The following is a 19,667-nucleotide window of genomic DNA, read 5'->3' as shown; positions in this document are numbered from 1 at the left end:
GGGCAGGGCTTGGCCGGGAGGGCCGGGGAGCAGTGGAGGCTCAGGGGCTTCTAGAGTCTCTCCCACTCTGTTTCTGTTGGTAACGACAACAGGCGACCCCCGCAATACTGCCCTGTAATGACGACTCGGAGCTGTCCAGGTTCGCTGAGTGCGTGGGTTGCTATGAGGCATTAACGCATCTGTGCCTTTCATACGCTCTGATTCCGTGCTGGCTGTAGCTGTGGTGTCCGAGGTGTGTAGCAGTGGAAACCCTCGGGATCTCACGACCCCGCTTTTTCCAAAAACGGTGGTGCTGCCAGTGTGTGAAACCCCCGTCTCGGGGCTGGAGTGAGGACAGACCAGCACACCTGGCCAAGCTCACACGCTCCGCGGTACCTGCCAGGGATCAGCTCCCCTGGGACATCCAGCAGCAGGGGCTGGTTTTGGGGCCCGAGCCCAGAGTTTGTCTCAGCCCTCTGCAGTCCTGCCAGGGTAAACCAGCACATACATTCCTTGTGATCCACGTATCTCCTCCCTCCCCACAGCGCCTGACCAAACACACCAAGTTTGTGCGGGACATGATCAGGGAAGTCTGTGGCTTCGCGCCCTACGAGCGCCGCGCGATGGAGCTGCTGAAAGTGTCCAAGGACAAACGTGCTCTCAAGTTCATCAAGAAGCGGGTAGGTCAGTCCATCCTCCTAACGAGGATGGCAAAAACTGCTGTGTCAGCTTTCTGTTTTTCTGCCCTTGCTTTGGTATACTTGGCTTCTCAGTTATTTTTTCCGTTGTTTGGGAAGTTACTGGTGTAATCTGAAGGAGTGAAGGGGATGGTCCTTGGCTTGGGTGGGAGAGCAGGAGATGGACACAAAGGTACCTAGCCAGAAAGGCCCCAAGCTTGGGATCCAGGTTGGCCATGCTGTTTTTACATGGTTTGCATGTCTGGTGGGAGGAGAGCAGCACTGGGTACCATTAACCAGGAGACTTCAGATGGGATTCCTTGAGGGCAACAGTGAGAGCTGAAAGCAGCTTCTTCCTCACTCCAAATCACTCTGTGGAAGTACCACTCAGACGTGATGGCAGCCCCCTGGCTGGAGGTTTTCAGGACTTTACCATTCTGCCTGGTTTTGAGTAGTGTCTGCAGTGACACCTGCAGCAGCCCCAGGCTGTGCTGGGTGAACACTGACTGCCCTTTCTCCCCACAGGTTGGCACTCACATCCGGGCCAAGAGGAAGCGGGAGGAACTCAGTAATGTCCTGGCAGCCATGAGAAAAGCTGCTGCAAAGAAGGATTGAGTTGTACAGGCTGTAACACAATAAAGTCCTTTCTCCCAAAACCAGGGTAGTGTTGGTGGTACATGTGCTTCAGCGGGTGCTGCTGGGGATGCTGACAAGGCCCTGAGCTGCAGCCATCCAGAACTTGCATCACTGGTTTATTTTACCTGCAGCTGCTGATACTGGTGTGCTGTGACTTATTCTAGAGGGGAATCCTCCAGACCATGTGGAGTCTCAGGGCACAGAAGTCTCTGCAATAGCTAAATACCTTCTCTCACCTCCCAGTCTGTCTCCAGACCTAAATGGTGGTAGGAGGGAAGTCAGGGGGCAAAAACTGCTGTTGAAAATAGTAACTACTTTGCACTCCCTTCCTCAGGGCACATCAGTCTGTTCCCTGTGCACCTTTTTGTGCTCCTGTTTCCCCTTGTACTCTCTGTTCACCCCTGCCTTGTGCACTGTGTTAACAAGTCATGAGAGAGACCTGGAGTCAGCAAGAACTCTCTGGACTTCAGCAGGTGGACTCTTTTTCTGGGCTCCCTTGCTGTGAAATGATGACGACTTCTTCCTGCCCAAGGAAATACTTTTCAACTAGACTTCATGTAACTACTCCTCCCCTCTTTAAATTCCTTTTTCTTAGCATTCCTTGTAAGATGGAAGTATTTGAGTTCTCTGGCCCCCAAGCCTGTGCTTACTGACATAAAACAGTCATGTCACAACACTCTCTCTGTGAAAATGAGAGAACTGTTGCAGAGGCACAGGCCATCTATGGTGCAGCACAGTGCTGACTGCTGACACTGCTCTTCAGCCTAGATCTGCTCTCCTTAAGCCTGGAGTTCTTTGTGGTGCTCTGAGCTGTGACTGACCTTGGAGAACCACGTTCCTTCAGCAGCTGAATGTACCAGCTCTGCTGAACTGTCCTAGGATTTCAGTGTCCCCTCAGCCTAGCACAGGCTTCTAAGCCAAGACAGATTTCTGAGAGCTACTTGCCTTCCACCACACCAGGAACAAAAGCTGCACATCAGCCCAGCTCTGGGTGTAGTGTTCCGTGTTTTCCCACAAGCTGTATTGAGATTTACAGTAAAATAACTGAAACATCTTCAATGACAAGAGACCAGACCAGCCCTGCTGCTGGTGGCTGATAACAGCCCGTTCCTTGGGTAAAATCAGAAATGCTTTATTGTGGATCATAATTCAGTATTAAAGAGTGAGAAATCCTTTATTCCAGCAGAGCCATCATTCATTTCAGCAGCTGCGCAGCAGCAAGAGCTCCATGTCCCCTCCAGGACTGCCCCCTCACCATCCCTGGGCGGAGGCCGAGCGGGAGGGACTGACCTGACCACCTTCCAGCCATGGGGCACGGGCTGTTGTCATCCCCCGGCCAGATCCAGCTGTGAAAACGCTATATCAAATACCTCCTTGTAGTGTTCCACAAAATGCACTTCCAGTCCCTCTGTAATGAATCCAGCAAGGTCGTAATAATCCTTTTTGTTCTCTGACGGCAGAATGATGCAGGTAACACCCGCCCTCTTCGCCTGTGGGGAGAACAAAGTAGGGCAGTCTGTTGAGTCCTAGGAATCCCTCCATCTGCCAGAAACACCCTTCCCTATTTCTGAACCAAGAGCAGTTATTAGAACCATGATCCAGCTTTACTCTGTTCTTTGGAGAGCACCAAGGGCATTCCTGACAAGATGTCACCAGGGTGGAGCATGTTCTAGATCTCCCCTCAAGGCCCAAAACACACACTCCTGTGCCACCTCAGCTGCAGGGACAGATGGAGGGGGGCACATTTTAGGAGGATTATGTGAGCCCACTAGAGGATTCTTTAGAACCATTCATACTATTTTAGTTTTAAGTGTCTGTTCCAGCTTGGGTGAGGATGAAGCTTAGGACGAAAGCAAGAGTTAGAAACAGGTTATCAGACCAACCTACCCCATCCATACCCTTAGCAACATTCTAGAGAGCCTTTTCATAGGGACAGCTGCCCTGGAAGGAGCATGGAATGCAAAGCTGCTCCTCCTGGGGCAGGTTTGTACCCATCACTTTTATGGGTGATCCTGCATTTAGCCCTGTGACCCCTCACACTCCTGCAAGTGCAGCCAGTCAGTGCCACAAGACACTGTGAGCACAGGCAAACAAACAACTACCCATTTTCAAGTCATGTGAGGAAAAGAAATCACACTGCACAAGGCTGCAGCCCTAACAGGTGTGGGGACAGAACACTGACGTGGAGCCCCAGCTCAACAGAGGAAGAGCTAATGCTCCTAAATACAGAAAAATGTGTGTGGTGCAAGGCTTATGTAGGCTGGAGTTGTGCAGAGGAAAAGTAGGGAGAGGGATTCAATGCTTGGAAAGGAATTCTGAAAACTGCAATAGGTTGAAACCAAAAATACAAGACACTAAGCTCCTTTTTTCCTAAAACAGACATCTGTATGAAATGTTAAGTCAGACAAATTCATGCTGGAACAGAGCCTGGATGTTAAGGATGTACCTTATGAATTCTGTCAGATCTCCACTGGATGCCCTCCTTAAACAGGCACTTCAACCAGCAGAGATGATTGAACTGTGCCAGTCTGTGACAGAGCAGACAGCTCTCACAGTCAGGTAAGGCTGTTACCTTCAATTCTGCCAGGTTAGGTGGAATTGAACTAGGCCAACACACCTGCCCTGGCACAAAGCCTGGGGTCCCATCCCTTTCCTTACAGCCAAGATCCCCATGTTCCCCTGCAGGATTCTCCACCCTGTGGATGGAATCAGTGCCTGTCCCACTGCAAGGAGCAACCCCTCTGGCTGTCCCAGTCCCTGCTGAGCCCAGCCCAGGGCTCTCTCCTGGCCGAGGCACAGACACAAGAGAAGAGCTCTTACCGCAATAGTCTTCTCCTTGATTCCACCAACAGGCAGAATTTTTCCAGTCAGTGACACCTCTCCAGTCATGGCTACGTTCTGCCTCACTGGGCAATTCATGGCCAGCGACAGCAGAGCTGTCACTATGGTACACCCTGCGCTTGGTCCGTCCTTCGGGGTCGCTCCCTGTTTGAAAAAAAACAAAGTGCAACACTCCTGGAGCAGTTAAGGAGCAGCAAAGCCAGACAGCACCTTTGTCCTTGCTGTTTTAGCATTGCCCCAATTTTACAGGGTCTCACAGAGGTTTTTGAACACGTGTCACTGATGGAATCCTGTTATCTCAACTGGCTGATCTGTTAACAACTGTGGCATTCCTCACCTTATTCATGAGGAATGATCCATGAGTCCACAATTTGGTTTCTGGCCTGATGCCACCACCATACTTTTTGGACTCAGGACTTTGAATAAGCAACATGAGTGAACAAAAGGGCACAAACACTCTGAAGTTCTTTGTTAGACCTAAGCCAACTATGGAAACAAGAAACAGAAGTCAACAGCACAAGGGAAGACCTTCAAGAGTCACAAAATAGTGGAGGACAATACTGAAAATCATTCAAGGCAGAAGAGATCATTCAGTATATAAAGCCCCACAAAATCCAGGCCTGAACTAGTGACAGTCTGGATTTATCTAAGATCAAACAGATCTTTGAGGTAAGCACAGAGGAAATGAATGCCAGAGAGGGAGCAGACACAGAGATCATGTCTGCACTTTTCTGATCCTCCAGGAAACAAACTCACAGACAATACCACAGTACCTGGACAGACACAGAGGGTGCAAATAGTCCAGAAGGAAAACTTGGGCACAATGACAGTACAAAACCTGTCTTCAGTAAAGCACCTGCCCAAAGCCTGTTACACAGTGTGAGCCTCTCTGACCACTGTGTGCATTTATTTTCAGTCCCAAATATTGAAGAAATGCAATCACTGCCATTATAGTGACTAGGAACCATGGCACAGAGATCAAGAGTAGTATTTTCAATTATGTGTAAATGACCTGAAGCCTTTATGAAGACCCACTAACACAGAGACCTAAACTTTGGTGCCCTTGTAACTTCATATGAACTTTTATCCAAATCACTTATCTCTGTGTCACAGTTTCCTCCCACCCTGCACAATCAGGGCCAAAAGCCACAACAAAAGCTTAGGATTCCTTAGAGCATTATCCAAGTCCTGTATTCTTGCCACGTGCTTGTTGCAGAAAGGAGTGGAAACAGCTCATAATAAGACTTTCATGGGAACCTGAGGAAAACATCTTCATTCCTAGGTTTTACTGCTAAAAGAGGGCATTTCTGCAGCATGTGGACAAGTGAAAAGCCTTCCAGCTTCAAGTCTAGGGGAGCAAACCAGCCTGGCTGCTGTGCATGCTCTGTGAACTCTGCATCAGTTTACCTCTGGCACATGCAAGTGGATATGAGAAGACATAAGAAAGTCATTGTCAGGGTCCTTCTGCATCAGAAAGGCTCTTGCAAACGTGTAAGCAATTTTGGCACTCTCTTTCATTACATCTCCCAGTTGCCCTGTTACTTCAAGGGACCCATCCTTGCTCTCCTTGTCTTTGGGTCGCCTCAGGGAAGTTTCAATAAATAGAGTGGAACCTCCTAAGAAAGAAAAGAAAAACAACATCCTAAGAAATGAAAGGAAAATCAAACCAGAAGGGTGATGCAGAAGCAACATCAGGAATATCAAACTGAGCCTCTGTGATCAGACACTAGCCTTGGGTAAAGAGCAGCTGAAACCTGCTCCCCAAATATGCTCAGGAAGGCCAGCTAGAAATCTCAACAGTCTCCATTCACTGCTTTTTTGGACTTCACTCTACAAACACAGATGCAACCCCTATTTAGTGGAAATAACCAAGTTCTTATAATGGTTTCAGGCTCTTTGTTTCCAGAGAGTAAGATGAGTTTATATTTTAACACACTTCTAGCCACTTCAGCTCTCTGGTGCCAGACATCTATTTACCTTCTCCACCATAATGATCATTTCCCTCTTAACCACTTGAATTGTACCCAAGATCAATCTGAGTATGAGGGGTCATCTCCTTTGCTGTGTGTGCTGTATTTCCATCGTGTGGTGCAGATAACCCCCAAGTTACTAGGGGGGTAATCCAGAGGAAGGTAACAGCCAACTGCAGCCACCCAGAGAGTGCTGGAACAGCTGTGCCTGCCCTCCACATGCCAAGGCAGTGCTGGGTATCACGGGCAGACACAGCTGTGCCGTGTCACAGAGGCACCTCCTGCTCTTAAGGAAGCAGACAAGGTCTTGTCCTCTCACAGAAGGCTTATGTTTAGTCACTGCTAAATGTCTGTGGTTCATATGGGATATGGAGCTCAAAGAGAAAACGTGCAGGCCCGAAGTGAAGATGAGCCTGGGTAAGAGAACAAGAAAGGCTCCATCCTTCAGGGAAGCAGCAGTCAGGAGCCAAAGGCAAAGAAGTTCATTTTACTGGTGCCAGTAGAAGAACTTCAGTGGACTCAGGAGGGAAAATTCAGTTTGACTATCACATTCAATTTCTGAAAATCAGACATTAACCCAGAACTGGTTTGTCTCACCCATAGCTGTCCAGGCCAGGCCCATCACCACTCCTGGGGGAGTGGTCTCGTACATGCGATCCACAGTGAAGATGGGCTTCCCTACAAAGTCCTGCAGGTTTTCAGGTGTCACTTGCACTGTCTCTGCTTCTCCACTCACAATTTTATAGGCAGATTTCCGCAATACCTGAGTGAGATAGGAATTTGTCTCTGTAGAAAAAGCTAAGAAGGCTGAGGCACAGTGGTCACAGTTACACATAAGTTTCCCTCACCTTTTCTACTTGCTTCTGCAGATTCCTCACCCCACTCTCTCTGCAGTACTGCTTGATGAGCACAGTCAGGACATCTGATGTGATTTTGGCTTTGTTTTCATCCAAGCCACACAGAACTCGTGCTTGAGGGACCAAGTACCTCTGAAAGAAATAATCCCCCACATCCTTCTGTTAGTGGTTTTTGACAAAAGCCTGGTGGTTCCAATTCACTCAACCTCTCTCTGCTGCTAGCTCAATGCCATTTTCTGGTGTCCTCAGCCTACGGAACACTGGAGTTACTTTGACTGGGTTTTCAAAGAAAAGCAACTCTTCCAAAATACCACGAGCCTAATTTTTTTTGGGCACACTTGGACATAAACATGTCAGCCTGAATCTGGCAAAACAAAAGTTTTACCAGCTGCAATAATTCAAAGCACAACAGTGGTTTGTTTCTCTTACCTCGGCAATTGCAAGTTTCTCTTCTGCTACATATCCTGACACGTTGATCACTTCCATCCTATCCCGCAGGGGCTCTGGAATGGTTTCTGTCACATTGGCAGTACAAATAAAAAGTACCTGGAAGTATTAAAAGATCACATTAAGCACTTTCATTAACCTGCTGCTTCAGTCCAAGCAACAGTTCCCAAGTTCTGCGTTTCTCTGTCTGAAGGGCTACAGCAAATTCATCCTCTCTGTGGAATCTGGTTTTTATTAGAAGAGAAGTTTTAGATTTTAGAACTATGTAGTAGGAAGTTCCCTATCCCCAAAATAAATGGTTAGAAATACACATAGCACAAACTGAGAAATCAGAATGGTCTGATCTGGACCAGAGAACTGGGGAGATCTGTATCTCCTTTGTAAGTTCTTTTTACCTTCTAGGAAATTAGCACAGAACGACCCAATTATCTATACCTGTTCCTAATCCATCAATTCTGCAATTAATGTCACCTATACAAAAAGAGCAAAGACAACCAATTTCAAAAGCTTTGATACCAGCTTTAGGCCACCTCCCTTGACATCAACTCTGCCAATCATTACATAAAAGGAAAAATCCTGCCTTTTTTAGCAGAGACCACACATCTGTGTCTTGCTGGCTCTGCAGGGAGCTGGGCTATGGGACATAAGCTGGTGATCATGTTCTCTCATGTAAGAACTTCAGTTAAAGCCAGCTCCTGCAGAGATAGCTGTACACCACTCATGTCCCTTTCCAAATGAATAAAGTGTCAGCATCTTTTCAGGGACAGATACACTGATACATATTCATACATTTCAGCTCTACAACCTCTGCAGAAGAGAAAAATACCTTTGATAAATCCACAGGAACATCAAGATAATGATCCAAGAAGTTAGAGTTCTGTTCTGGGTCCAATAGTTCTAGAAGGGCTGAGGATGGATCCCCTTGATACCCTCTTCCTATTTTATCTACCTGTGGGAGAAAAAATTTTAATGCTCTGAGAAGTTTCTTACCATGATAAATTCTCAAGCAAAGATTTTTTTCAAGGCTCCATCTGAAAATCTTCCTGTGTGTGTTTATAAACATCCACTACCACACTTCAACTTTTCTGTGCTTTCACCTAAATCTCCACAATCATCCTTCCTGACTCATTTATTCTCAAATCAGACCACAAATTGACTAAGCATCTTATTCCTTACAGTCTTGCTTTAGACATGCTAAGAGAGTGACTCTTGCTAATAATCACATGGGCAACAGTGGTTTTGTGCACAGTGATTGACCACACCAAGGTCAGGAACACAGGAGCTATGGAAGCCTCTGAATATCCAGCCAGGTCCATCAGGATCCTTGTGATCCAAACAGCCACAATTTAATGAGAAGGGCAGAACTAAAATTTTAAAGTTGGATTCTGTTATAGGAAGAGAAAACAAAGGGTCTAAGGTATTACTGTCACCCAAAGAACTTGAGAGCCCAGCCTCATTTAAATAAAAAACCCCTGGGATTTTTAGGAGAGTTACTGCTTATCTTCTCTACTGAGCTCAAGAATCAATACAAATCTTTAAGAGCAAAACCTAGAATAAAGACCAAATACCTCACCTCATCGATCAGTATAAGTGGATTCTCTGTTTTGGTCTTCTTCAGACACTGAATGATTTTTCCTGGCATTGCTCCAACATATGTCCTCCTGTTTTATCAGAGGGAACCATTTAGGGAACCATTGCAAAGTACAGCACACATCACAGAACAGGTATATCCTGCTGGGAAACAAGTCTTTATTTCTTCTGCATCTATCAAAAGCATTTCCATCACCATACTAAGCATCAAGATCCATCTAGTCTGTTTCTAGCAAAGAACAGACATGAATTTTGGCAAAATACTCCCGGACTACAGTTTTTATCTTTAGTTTTAACCACTTTTCAATTAGAGGAAAGCAAAGAGGTAAGGCTGAGAACAGACATGTTTGAATTTTCCTGGGTTTTGGGTAAAGAAATGTTAGAAAAGGGAATGTTTCATTCCCTTACTTGAGAGGGACAAAAAACAAAGAGCAGTGTAAACCAAAAGATACACTGGGTTCCTATTTTGACAACATTGGTAAACACTGGTGGAGAGAGAAACTGCTGCAGTTACACACTGACCTGTGTCCTTTTATTTCTGCTACATCAGTCATGCCCCCCACGCTGAAGCGGAAGTACTCCCTGTTCAGGGCTCTGGCGATGGAGCGGGCAATGCTGGTCTTGCCAACCCCAGGGGGGCCATAGAAGCACAGAATCTTGCCCTGGGTGGATCCTCGTAGCTGGCTGACTGCTATAAACTCCTGCAGGACCGAGGAAGCACCAGCAGTGAACAGAAGGCAACAGCAGAAACACCAAAACACGTTTGTTGTCAGGTCAAGCAATGAGCGTTACACACAAAGCTGGTTCTCAAAGAAGCTGGGGAGGGCAAGGGGAAAAGCTAAGTCAGGATACTGGGGCACCTCTTTTCCCTCTGGTTATTTACACACTTGGTTGTTGCTGTGTTCTGTGCTCTGTCCTCATCTCACCAGGAGAAGCAGTCTCTCTCTCTCCGCTGTCTGAGAGTGAGAAGACAGACTTCTTCTCCCAGCTTCCCTGGTTCTCACCTGAATCTCTCAAGCTACATGTGAGCATCTCCTACTGGACCACTTCCTCTGTGCTCAGTTAAGCTTGCATCTTTTCACACTTCTATGCCAGACAACCCTCAAGTAACACTCAGCAGCTGAGGAATCAAAAGACACCAGTTCAGAACTGAAGTCTCAACTGCTTATACACTTACAGAAAAGGAATGATGTGCAAGTGGTCAAAGAGATGCACTTCCCCTTTAACAAGCCAGTTATTTAGCAAAGATAAGCCTTGTCTCTTCCCTCTACAGCAATACTACACAAGGACCATAGCACCAATCCAACTAAGGCTCAAACCTCTGCAGATATTCCTTGGTACCTTAAAATCATCAGCCTCACTTGCACTGCTGAAACACGGGAGCCTTCTCTGTGTCACATCACTAATCAAAGCCACAGGCCTGCATGATGCAACTCAGTCTGTTTGTGTATAAAGGCTGGGCCTACTCAGCAGGAGTAGTGCTGGCAAGCAAGAGACAAGACTGATACTCAGAAGGGTTAATATCTGCTTGCAAGTGTGCCACAACAGGCTTACCACAAATCACTGAAAATAATAAATCAGACAGCAGGATTTAGTCACAAGTCTTAGGAGACCAGCCCTCTTTGGCTGTCAGCAAGGAGGTACTTCACCTTTATCTTTTACCAGAAGAGACTGGAACAAGGCAATTTAATAAAAGCAAAATCCCAGGGTGTCTAAGAATTTACTATCCATTATATTTAACAACATTGTACTACTGGTTTAGTAGATGTCTATATGGCTTCTGTGCACAACAATTACTGAGTGGCCTAAGTACCATCAGTGCTGTCCCCAAGGTAACATGAAGCTTTGGGAACAGTAAAAGAAACTGCTGTAATTACTACAATTTGGAAGGAAATGGCCAAATTGAAGGCCAGCTACATTCAACAGCTTCACCAAATCCACTGAGCTCTCACTACAATTTGCTAATGCAGAGTCAGGATCTGCACCTGCCTCCCCCTCCACTTGGCACTCTCGTGCACTTGCCCAGTACAGCACAAATCCTGCTTGGGATTGTCTTTCACTGCTTGAATGCATTGGCTGCTGCGAGGGGGAGTCTATTCCTGTCCCCTGGAAAGGCAGGCAGTTCCCACAACAAGCTGTTGAAATTTCTGCAGCCTGTTGCAATTGTCTGCTCTGATCAAAACCAGCTTCCCTAACCACAGCAAGCAGAGGCAGGACATACTCAAGCAAAAAGTGACAAATATTGCAGAACAAGGCAACACTGAAAACTACCCTGGCCTTTTTTTTATGAGGTGCTGCATTGCACAGACTGCAAACCTTTCAGCATCCAGCTATGGGGACAGGGAAAGGTTATGAGGCAAACATGCACCTTAGCTAACTTCTCTCTTTAGTGCAGCCATGAAGAGGTTCAGTGTGTTTCAGAAAGGCTGTAGCTTTGTCAGTCACGTGGAACAAGTCTCTGAACAGACTGATTAAAACCCAGACTGCTTCCCTTGGACACTTCCTCACTTGCTCAGCTTAAAGTGCAAACCAGTACACTGCAGTTTGAAATGAGAATGCAACCTTCATTGCCACAAAAAATTAAACACATTAACTAATCACCAGAACATTCAGTTCTTTCATGTAGCTCTCTGTTTGATCCATGAATTAACACCAATACAATGGAGAGCTACACTCTGAAACACATCCCAAAATGCCTGATGCTAAGCAGAGTGTGAAATGGGACACACTCCCTGCTCCTGCCTTACCAGAATTCGCTTCTTGACGTCATCCATTCCATAGTGATCCTCCTCCAGAACTGCCTGGGCTCTGCTCAGCTCCAGGTTCTCCTCACTACACTTTCCCCATGGGATGGATGTCAGCCAGTCCAAGTAGTTTCGTGTAACACTGACAGAAAACACACAAATGAGAGTGATTTGACAACAACCAGCTCATGTCTTCCTCCACTGCCTTCCAAAACAATCTCACCAGAACAAGTGGGATATAAACTACTTGTGCAAGTGAGGCTATGGAAAGAACATCATTACCTGGACAGTCATTGCTAACTGTCATAGGTTTGAAAAGAGATGATTGTTTTGGTGTAGGGCTGTCTCCTGTCTGAAAAGCAGCAGGACTGCTTGTACACTCCACACCATGTCAACTGTTTAGATCAGATTACAAAACTTAGAAATAGAAAACCAGTTTTCTCTGTCTCCCCAGTAGACAAAGACAAGGTAAAGAAGAATGATTCCTGGCTCAGAAGCAAGGAAAACCAGCTGGATGTAAAACACCACAGAGAAGGATTTAAGACAGGGAGGTAAGGATGTCAGGGTGGAAGTTAATGATAGAGATAATCACCATAACCAGACACAGGAGAACTTGGGTGTGTCAAAGCAGCACTCACTGTTCTAAAACTGCACACTCAGGCCAGAGGTTCAAACACACAGGGAGCTCTGCAGGGTGCAGTAAGGGGGAAGTTGTGCACAGCAATGGACACAGCCAAGCACAGCTCGGCTGGCTGGGCCCAGGATTCACCCCAGGCCAACAAAGCTTGGGCTTTTTTCACCCAAGTACTTCCTCTGCAAACTTGGAACCACTGTGACTACCCTGAGGGAAAGGGAAAGGTACTACTGCTGGCTGGGAAGCCCAGTGTGTCTTTTCTATCATTACCAAGATGCTGCTCATTCAAATGACGTGTTTGTCCTCAAACACAGTCTTTTACTCCATAAAAGACACTTTTAAAAGCAAAGACCCAGGACATTACAGAGCTGATGAGTACAATAACTGCTGTATTGTACAGCACATTCTGACTCAACAGATAAATGTTCAATTTGAGCTCAGTTTCTGACAGCCCATGTCACAGATCATGTGTTATAAACTATTCCTTTGCAACTCCAACCCTGCCCCAACCCTTCAGGGGCCACCTCAGGCAGCTTAGCCAATGTCATGTGTTAACAGCTTCTCTTCTCTCACAATATTGAAAATACCAAGGTACAAGGAAGAAGAGCCAAAATTAAAGGCAGAAAAAGAAACACTGCACATTTCACAAGGTGGAACTAACTGCAAATTTTTTATGAGACTGCAAGAGAAGACCTAAAATGATCAAAAGAGGTAAACTACAGAAGTAAACACAGGCAATTTGGAGAACAATCCTATAATCTGATCATATGCTACGTTCAGAAAAAACAACTATGACAACAAGAGAAAAGAAACTCTTAAGACCTTTGCAGAACTGCATTGATTTCTCTCATTCTCCCAACCAACCCTGACACCAGAGGAGGACACAGCCAAGCACTCACTTGAATTCTGAGGAGTGATTATCCAGCAAACCCAACTTGTTCAACTCTTCATCAATCACATCCATGACGTGTTTTGGCACTACCAGATCCTTCAGTCGCTCACGGAATTTCTCTTCTATGGCATCCTTGTCCTCTTTTTCCAGACCCAGTTCTTTCTTAATGATCTTCAGTTGCTCTTGGAGAAGATACTTGCGATGTGTTTGCTTGATCTTCTCCTCCACCTGGACAAAGCCACAAATACAGTGATCTGTTCCTGGTACAACCCATCTAACATCAAATGCTTCCAAATACTTCTCAGTCATGATGTTCCCAGCAACTGGCAATACTGCTTGGGAATTATTTGCAGCATATTATAATACATAAAGGGACTCTACAACATTCTCCAGTGCCCACCACATCTTGGTGGCCTTTACTTGCCATCATTCAGTGCTACAATGTTTTGTTTGTGCTGGGGAGACCAAAAGCTGAGCAGAATAAGCCAGATGTGATCTCCTTTAGTGCCCAATAGAAGGGACTAACCATTTCTCTCTACCTGTTGCCTACACAGGGCAAGTGGAGCCCAGTATGCATTTGGCCTTCATTGCCACAAGGACAGTCTGCTAATTCATGGCAAGCTTCCTGCACATCAGGGCTTCAAAGTCCTTTCCTGTAAAGCTGTTTTCTATCCTGGTTATTTCAAGCCTAGTGTGGCACTATGAATTTTTCTTTGTAGAACCTGAGGAGGTTCTTACTGACTCCCTGATGGACATCACTGGTAGCTGGCTGCAGTTAGACTTCACCTTGTTGATGACAACCCTTTCTGCCCAGTAGTCTAGCCAATTTTTTCACCCACCTTGTATTACATCCTTCCAGTCTGTAACATTCCAATTTGGTCAGAATACTACTATGGCTGACCTCAACAAAGGCCATGCAAATGTCAATGTACACAACAGTCATTGCTGGAATCATAAAATCATTCAGGCTGGAAAAGACTTCTGACATCATCTAGTCCAACCATTAACCCAGCACTGCCAGCCCCACCACTAAACCATGTTACTCTTTTGTGCTCTGGGCCTTCTCATCAGAGAAGACAATTAGGCAGCTTGCTTTTGGAAAATTCCTTCTGGCTCTTCCAAATCATGTCCTCCTTCACGTGCCTGTACAGGACTTACAGGAGAATTTCCCCTACAATCTTTGCAGGGACTGAGGCAGGCTGACATGCCTTCAGTCTCCTGATTCTCCTTCCTGGAGGTGGGCATGGCATTTACCTTTTTCTTCTTTCCAGGAACCTCCCCAGTCACCACAGTGTTTTAAAGATGAATGAAAAAGCCAAAATACTGACATTGATAAGCTCCCTCTGCATCCTTCAGTGAATCCCATCTGATCCCACAGACTTCATCCGTCCAATTTGTTTAAGAAGTCTCCAACAATTCCAACCCTGGTCCAAAAGCATTTTACACTTAACATGAATTCTAAAAGCCCCAGTTACTGGGATTAAAAAACCCACGAACTTTTGACTCAGTATAGTCAAGTATTTGTACTTCATATACTTCATTACCATTTTGATGTAGTTATTATATTCTGATTAAATCTTACAACAGACAGGAACTACTGCAGTTCACAGGAGTTAGCAGAGGGTCTTTCAAAGTAACACTGTGCTATTTACACTATTATATTCTATATACAGTGTTATGCTGTAGATTGTTACACAGGTGCTCGGTAAACTGCAGACCCCTAGGATTTATCTGCTGGCATGAAATTACAACTTGGACACAATTTAACAGCAGATGTTGTAGCCTCATGTCTTGTTACTTCTCCCATGTGCATGAAAAAAGGCATTTCTAACAGAAGAACAGAAAATCTTAACTCCAAATAATGTCCCTTTGGAGTGTGTACTGTTGCCTTGCTGCAATAAGCATCACAGCAGTGGACATTATATAAACACACATGAGGTTATTTGTTACCCAAAAACCTTACCTCTCTTCCCAGACGCTGCTGGAGTTTGCTCAGCTCATATTCCTTTTTCAGAAGGGAAAGGGCTTTGTAAAGCCGTTTGGGAATCTGTAAAAGACACAAAATGAGTTCTGAGATGCTACACCCTTGTCAACTCCTGGTGGGAAAGGCAGAATAAAAAACTCCCAACAGGTTTTCTGGGAGAACTCTCCAGCACCTGTAGATGTGGAAAGACAAACTTGTAGCAATTCCACAGCATGCAAAGAAAATTATTTGTCACCAAAGATGCAGTGCATCAGTAACTTTGCAGAATAAATCAGTACTAATGATTTACTAAATCCTTCAACAGGAATCTAGTCACTGATGTTAACATATCATCAAACAGCATTGAAGTCTCCTCTGCACTGAGGCTGGTAAAGAAAATGTGACATACAACAGGTGGACTGATTCTATCACATCACTTTACTTAAAAGCTTCATCTTACACTGGTTTCTTCCAAGATGTCTTGCAGCTCGTGTGACTCTGCCCCTGTTAGGGCTGCCCCCATGTCACTCAGATAGATGGGGTTATCCACGACACGCTGGCCAGCCTGCATCATCTGAAGCACAGACTCTCTGAAAAAAAGGGTGACAAACCCCAAAATGCTCTGTGAACTTTTACATTCCAAAGGGAGTATCCTTATTTACTTGTTGTGACAGTGCAAACAAACGAAACACAGCTCAGTTTCATGGCAACTTTTATTAATTTCACTAAATCAATACTAAGTAACAAACACATAAATCACTTGATTAAAGGAATGGTCACTGAGACATAAAATCAAATATATGAAATGCTCTCCTAACAGGTATGTAAGATTTTTTGATGCCAGTACACCAAGACTTTTATCCTGCTCATATTACATGGATTAGATCATGATACTCATTGTAGTGAGCTTCACTTAGACCCAGGTCACCTGCTTTAGGACTTAATCATCCTACTTTGTTTCTAAGTTGCACATCATGTTTTCAAAACTTCCCCTCTGTTTCCAGTATTGGATGATAAAGCTTACATCCCAAACCAAAATTCTAGGTGACAATTCAGCAAATATCTCTTCTTCATTACAGCAAAAAGACAAGTGGAACAGAAAATCCCAGCATACTCCAGCCTGAGAAGATGCTGTTCCCAAAGCAGGGCAGCATGGGACAGACATACCTGTACAAGGGATTCAAGGCAATGATGTCCCGGATTGTTTTCACAATTTCTGCAGTAAGTGCCTATAAACACAATAAAAACTTAATCACCAAAAGAATGGAAAAGGACAGGCAAAGCCTCAGTACAAATATGACATTCCCCAGACCCTGGCCACCCACTGCAGTGCTGTGCTGATGTACTTGGTGCTGGGGAAGTTGGTGCTCAGGGGAAAGGCAAGAGGGCCTGCAGGCTGCCTGCCTGTGTGCACAAAACCTGACTGGCTCTTGGCCAGCAGGTACCATCAGGCTGAGCACTCAAGCCATCTTTAAGCAAAGACTCAGTTTGATGGAGGACATCACACAGATTTAAACACAGCCCAGCCTCTTCACTCAGCAACCTCTTGAAGTCACCAGTTCTAAGGAATTGAGCTGCTGTAATAAAAATTCACTACTTTCATATAATCCCCTCGTGCAGTGGCTGTGAAAAGAAGGAACTGGTTTCTGAAGCCAGAAATTAGAGCCTGATTTTAGAACTCTTCCTTTTAAGCAAGAAATGCAGGTGCAATTCTACAGGACAAGTCCAGGCTTGTGTAATTAATTCACTTACTTTAACCTCTTCTGTGATCTGAAAATCTTCATGAACCACGTTCTCTACTTCTACCATGAGAACCTCCTGTGAGGAAGCAGCTACAGGATCCAGTACCAGTTCCACAGCCTGGTCCTTCGCTCCAGGCTCCTCCTCAGCCTCTTTCTTAGAGCGTTTTTGTTTCCTCCTGATTTTCTGTTTGTTCTCAGGCTCCTCAGGCTCAACCTCCAGTTGCTTGTTTATACGAATCCTGAAAGCCAAAAGAAACCAGCAACAATCAATCCCCCTGTTATCTGTGATTTCAGCTCTTCAGCATGAAAAGTGTCTAAGTTGTATTTGGAGTAAACTAAAGTTTCAAACTTTGACAAAGGTGACCAGCTGCACTTGTTTTGACAAGATTTAGCTTTTGGTTCATTTTATCAAAATAAGGCTTGATTCAGTAAAACAGTAGTAAGTGGTAGATCCTGACAGGATTTACTAAGTAAATTTACAATAAGTAAATTGTTGCCAAACAAAAAAGTTAACTGGGCACTGAATTAGCCTATTGGTACCAGCAACTTTTGAGGACTCTTGTCAACAGAATACCACACACAATTAAGTTCAAAACATTTTCTGGAGGGTGAGGTTGCTGGTGGTGGCAATCAGTGCTGGGGAGCAGAACATTCTCTTGCAGGTCACCTGGAACAGAGTCTGGCAGCAGCCAAATGGCCACTCAGCACCCAAATAGCCCCAGCTGCTGCCCTGACCCAGAAGGCATCTAGAGGGTGTAAGGGGAGAACTAAAAGAGGGATATAGAGAGGAGAGGACCCACATTTACAGGACACCACATTTATTTTGGCTGCTGACACAGGAGTTTCCTTTTCTGTGTGTTTCCCTACAAATCCTCCTCAAATCTGATATCCAGTGGGGTTCCCATGGACATGACTGACCAGTGCTCTGTGTCTCAGCCCATAAAGACCAATTCCCAAGTCAGACCTTCAGAATCCAAATCCTTCCAAGTTACAGGGAAATATTTCTATTCCAAGTAAACCAAAACCAGTAGCTGACTATTTCCAAAATCTAACCAAACACAGTTGTGCTTTGGTAATGCAGCAGGTGGTCTAAGACTTCATTTGAAAGGGAGTTGACTTGTGAACTCACATAAATTCAGCTTTGACACGTACTGCTCATTCTTTGCTGTCCAGAAGAAATGCAAGTGAAGTAAAGTGAGTGGAAGGAAAAAAAGCCATGCTTCAAAGCAAAACTCATCCTGGATCTGTTCCCTGCCGTGTTTCTGTCCTTGTATTTTTAATTCTAATGGAAAGGAATTATTTGATCCTTTTAAAAATACAATTTTATATTGTCTTAGCTCAAAATATTTGGCACAAATAGCTAAATCTATATTTTCAGCAATAATCCTATTTTCTTCAGTTCACTTCTGGGGCAAGATTATGTAGGCAAGACATAATTACAGTTCTGGACTACCTTTTTTTTTTTAAAGTAGAAATACTGGCTTGCATTATTGCAGAGAATTCTTTTCACCATTACTAAAGCTTGCTGTACTTGTCACAGTAACTGCTAAACTTCAGCTTAATGAATGTTTCCTTGCATCACATCACAATTTACATGAGAATGCCATGCTCTGTCTCTTCCTTTTGCAGTCAGAGCTGTGAGAGTACCTGGAGTATTGGGGTACCAGAGCACTCTCAGGATACAGTGTGGTAACAAAGCAAAGGCTTGTGTAGAAAAATGCATATAAGTGGTGAAACCAAAAGGGGATCTCCCTGTTCACACAGATGTCTGGTGAGATGCAGTGAAGCACCAGTAACCAACCTTCGGTGTCCCATGACTATCATCCTCAGCTTGTCTCCAAGGTCCTGCATTTCATGGATCTGGACAAAAGTTCCCATCTGGTAGATCTCATTCAGATCCTCCACCACGTCAGATTCGTTGCTGTTGAGCAAAAAAATTGGGGTAGATATTCAGAAACTTGAGAGAGCAGGTCAGGTTATAAAAAGAAAGAAACAATCACCAGCTGCAGAACTTTGAATTTAGGAGCAAAGACACTTAATCCCCACTGTTACCACCATGTAGCCCCTTTTCAAATCATCCAAGTACCCAGATAGCTCATCTCCTTCCCAAACAGCAGCCTTTTGGGAAGGGTCTGGCTCCCAGCAGTGCTGGTGGTGGCAACAAAAGCTGGCATAGCATGAGGATGGTCCAAGACTAACCCCAATTTCTGCAATACTATCCAAGGCAGGAAATTGCAGATGATAGTTTTTAGTGTAAATGCAACCCAGGCACAGAAACAGCTTATTTTTGTATTTTTCAAAAAGACCAAGAGAAACAACTTACTTGTCATCCTTTTTAAGGAAAACACCTGCATAAGGCTGGGCAAGACGAACTTTCCTCCTCAGCAGCTCAACCAGCTTCTTATTTTTCACCTAGGACAACAAGCATGGGATCAGAGGTGGATTTTCTGTAAGCTTTGCACTCCCAGGGTATAAGGCCAGGCATGGTGACACCCTACAGTGAAATTATGAAGTTTGAGCATGTATTTCTCTAGTTTTGCCCCCATCAGAGGACAGTAACATGGAAATGGAGAAGTATTAGAGAAACATGACATTTCAGTATTTAAAACAAGTCACTTCAGAGTGATAAGATAAGACAAGCTCAAAGGCAGGGGGAGGAACTAGACCTAATCTGCACAAGTCTTACAAGCAAGAA

General features: G+C 44.8%; 2 protein-coding genes across 2 annotated transcripts in view; one reads left to right on the top strand and one right to left on the bottom strand.

Moving 5' to 3' along the window:
- The window catches only part of RPL36 (ribosomal protein L36), a 17,105-nt gene extending 15,790 nt beyond the window's left edge, over positions 1–1,315 (top strand). Inside the window, exons 2-3 of the mRNA XM_029963886.1 lie at positions 219–659; positions 1,182–1,315. Coding sequence (XP_029819746.1) covers positions 219–659; positions 1,182–1,271 — 531 coding nt within the window. The 3' untranslated portion in view covers positions 1,272–1,315. The remainder of the gene's footprint in view (positions 1–218; positions 660–1,181) is intronic.
- Positions 1,316–2,399: 1,084 nt separating this feature from the next.
- On the bottom strand, positions 2,400–19,384 carry LONP1 (lon peptidase 1, mitochondrial). Its single transcript, XM_018083555.3, has 17 exons — positions 19,296–19,384; positions 18,774–18,893; positions 16,983–17,211; positions 16,398–16,459; positions 15,691–15,820; positions 15,231–15,314; positions 13,275–13,495; positions 11,745–11,883; positions 9,520–9,698; positions 8,981–9,068; positions 8,234–8,356; positions 7,390–7,506; positions 6,952–7,092; positions 6,701–6,866; positions 5,541–5,749; positions 4,113–4,277; positions 2,400–2,782 (listed from the first exon to the last, which is right to left on the bottom strand). The coding sequence occupies exons 2-17, from the start codon at positions 18,848–18,850 to the stop codon at positions 2,618–2,620; spliced, it is 2,295 nt and encodes a 764-aa protein (XP_017939044.1). The 5' UTR covers positions 18,851–18,893; positions 19,296–19,384; the 3' UTR covers positions 2,400–2,617.
- Between the last annotated feature and the right edge of the window lie 283 nt (positions 19,385–19,667).

This window comes from Manacus vitellinus, unplaced genomic scaffold (assembly GCF_001715985.3).
Source record: "Manacus vitellinus isolate BGI_N305 unplaced genomic scaffold, ASM171598v3 scaffold_64_pilon, whole genome shotgun sequence".
NCBI lineage: Eukaryota > Metazoa > Chordata > Aves > Passeriformes > Pipridae > Manacus > Manacus vitellinus.
The sequence above is the reverse complement of the archived record's forward strand: the minus strand, read 5'-3'. Positions and strand labels throughout refer to the sequence as shown.

Coding starts and splice junctions, on each gene's coding strand:
- LONP1 (XM_018083555.3), bottom strand. CDS start 18,850: ATGGGAACTTTTGTCCAGATCCATGAAATGCAGGACCTTGGAGACAAG. Junction 9,069..9,519: donor GCAGAAATAAAAGGACACAG/GTCAGTGTGTAA, acceptor CTGATAAAACAG/GAGGACATATGTTGGAGCAA. Junction 7,093..7,389: donor AGAAACTTGCAATTGCCGAG/GTAAGAGAAACA, acceptor TATTTCTTTCAG/AGGTACTTGGTCCCTCAAGC.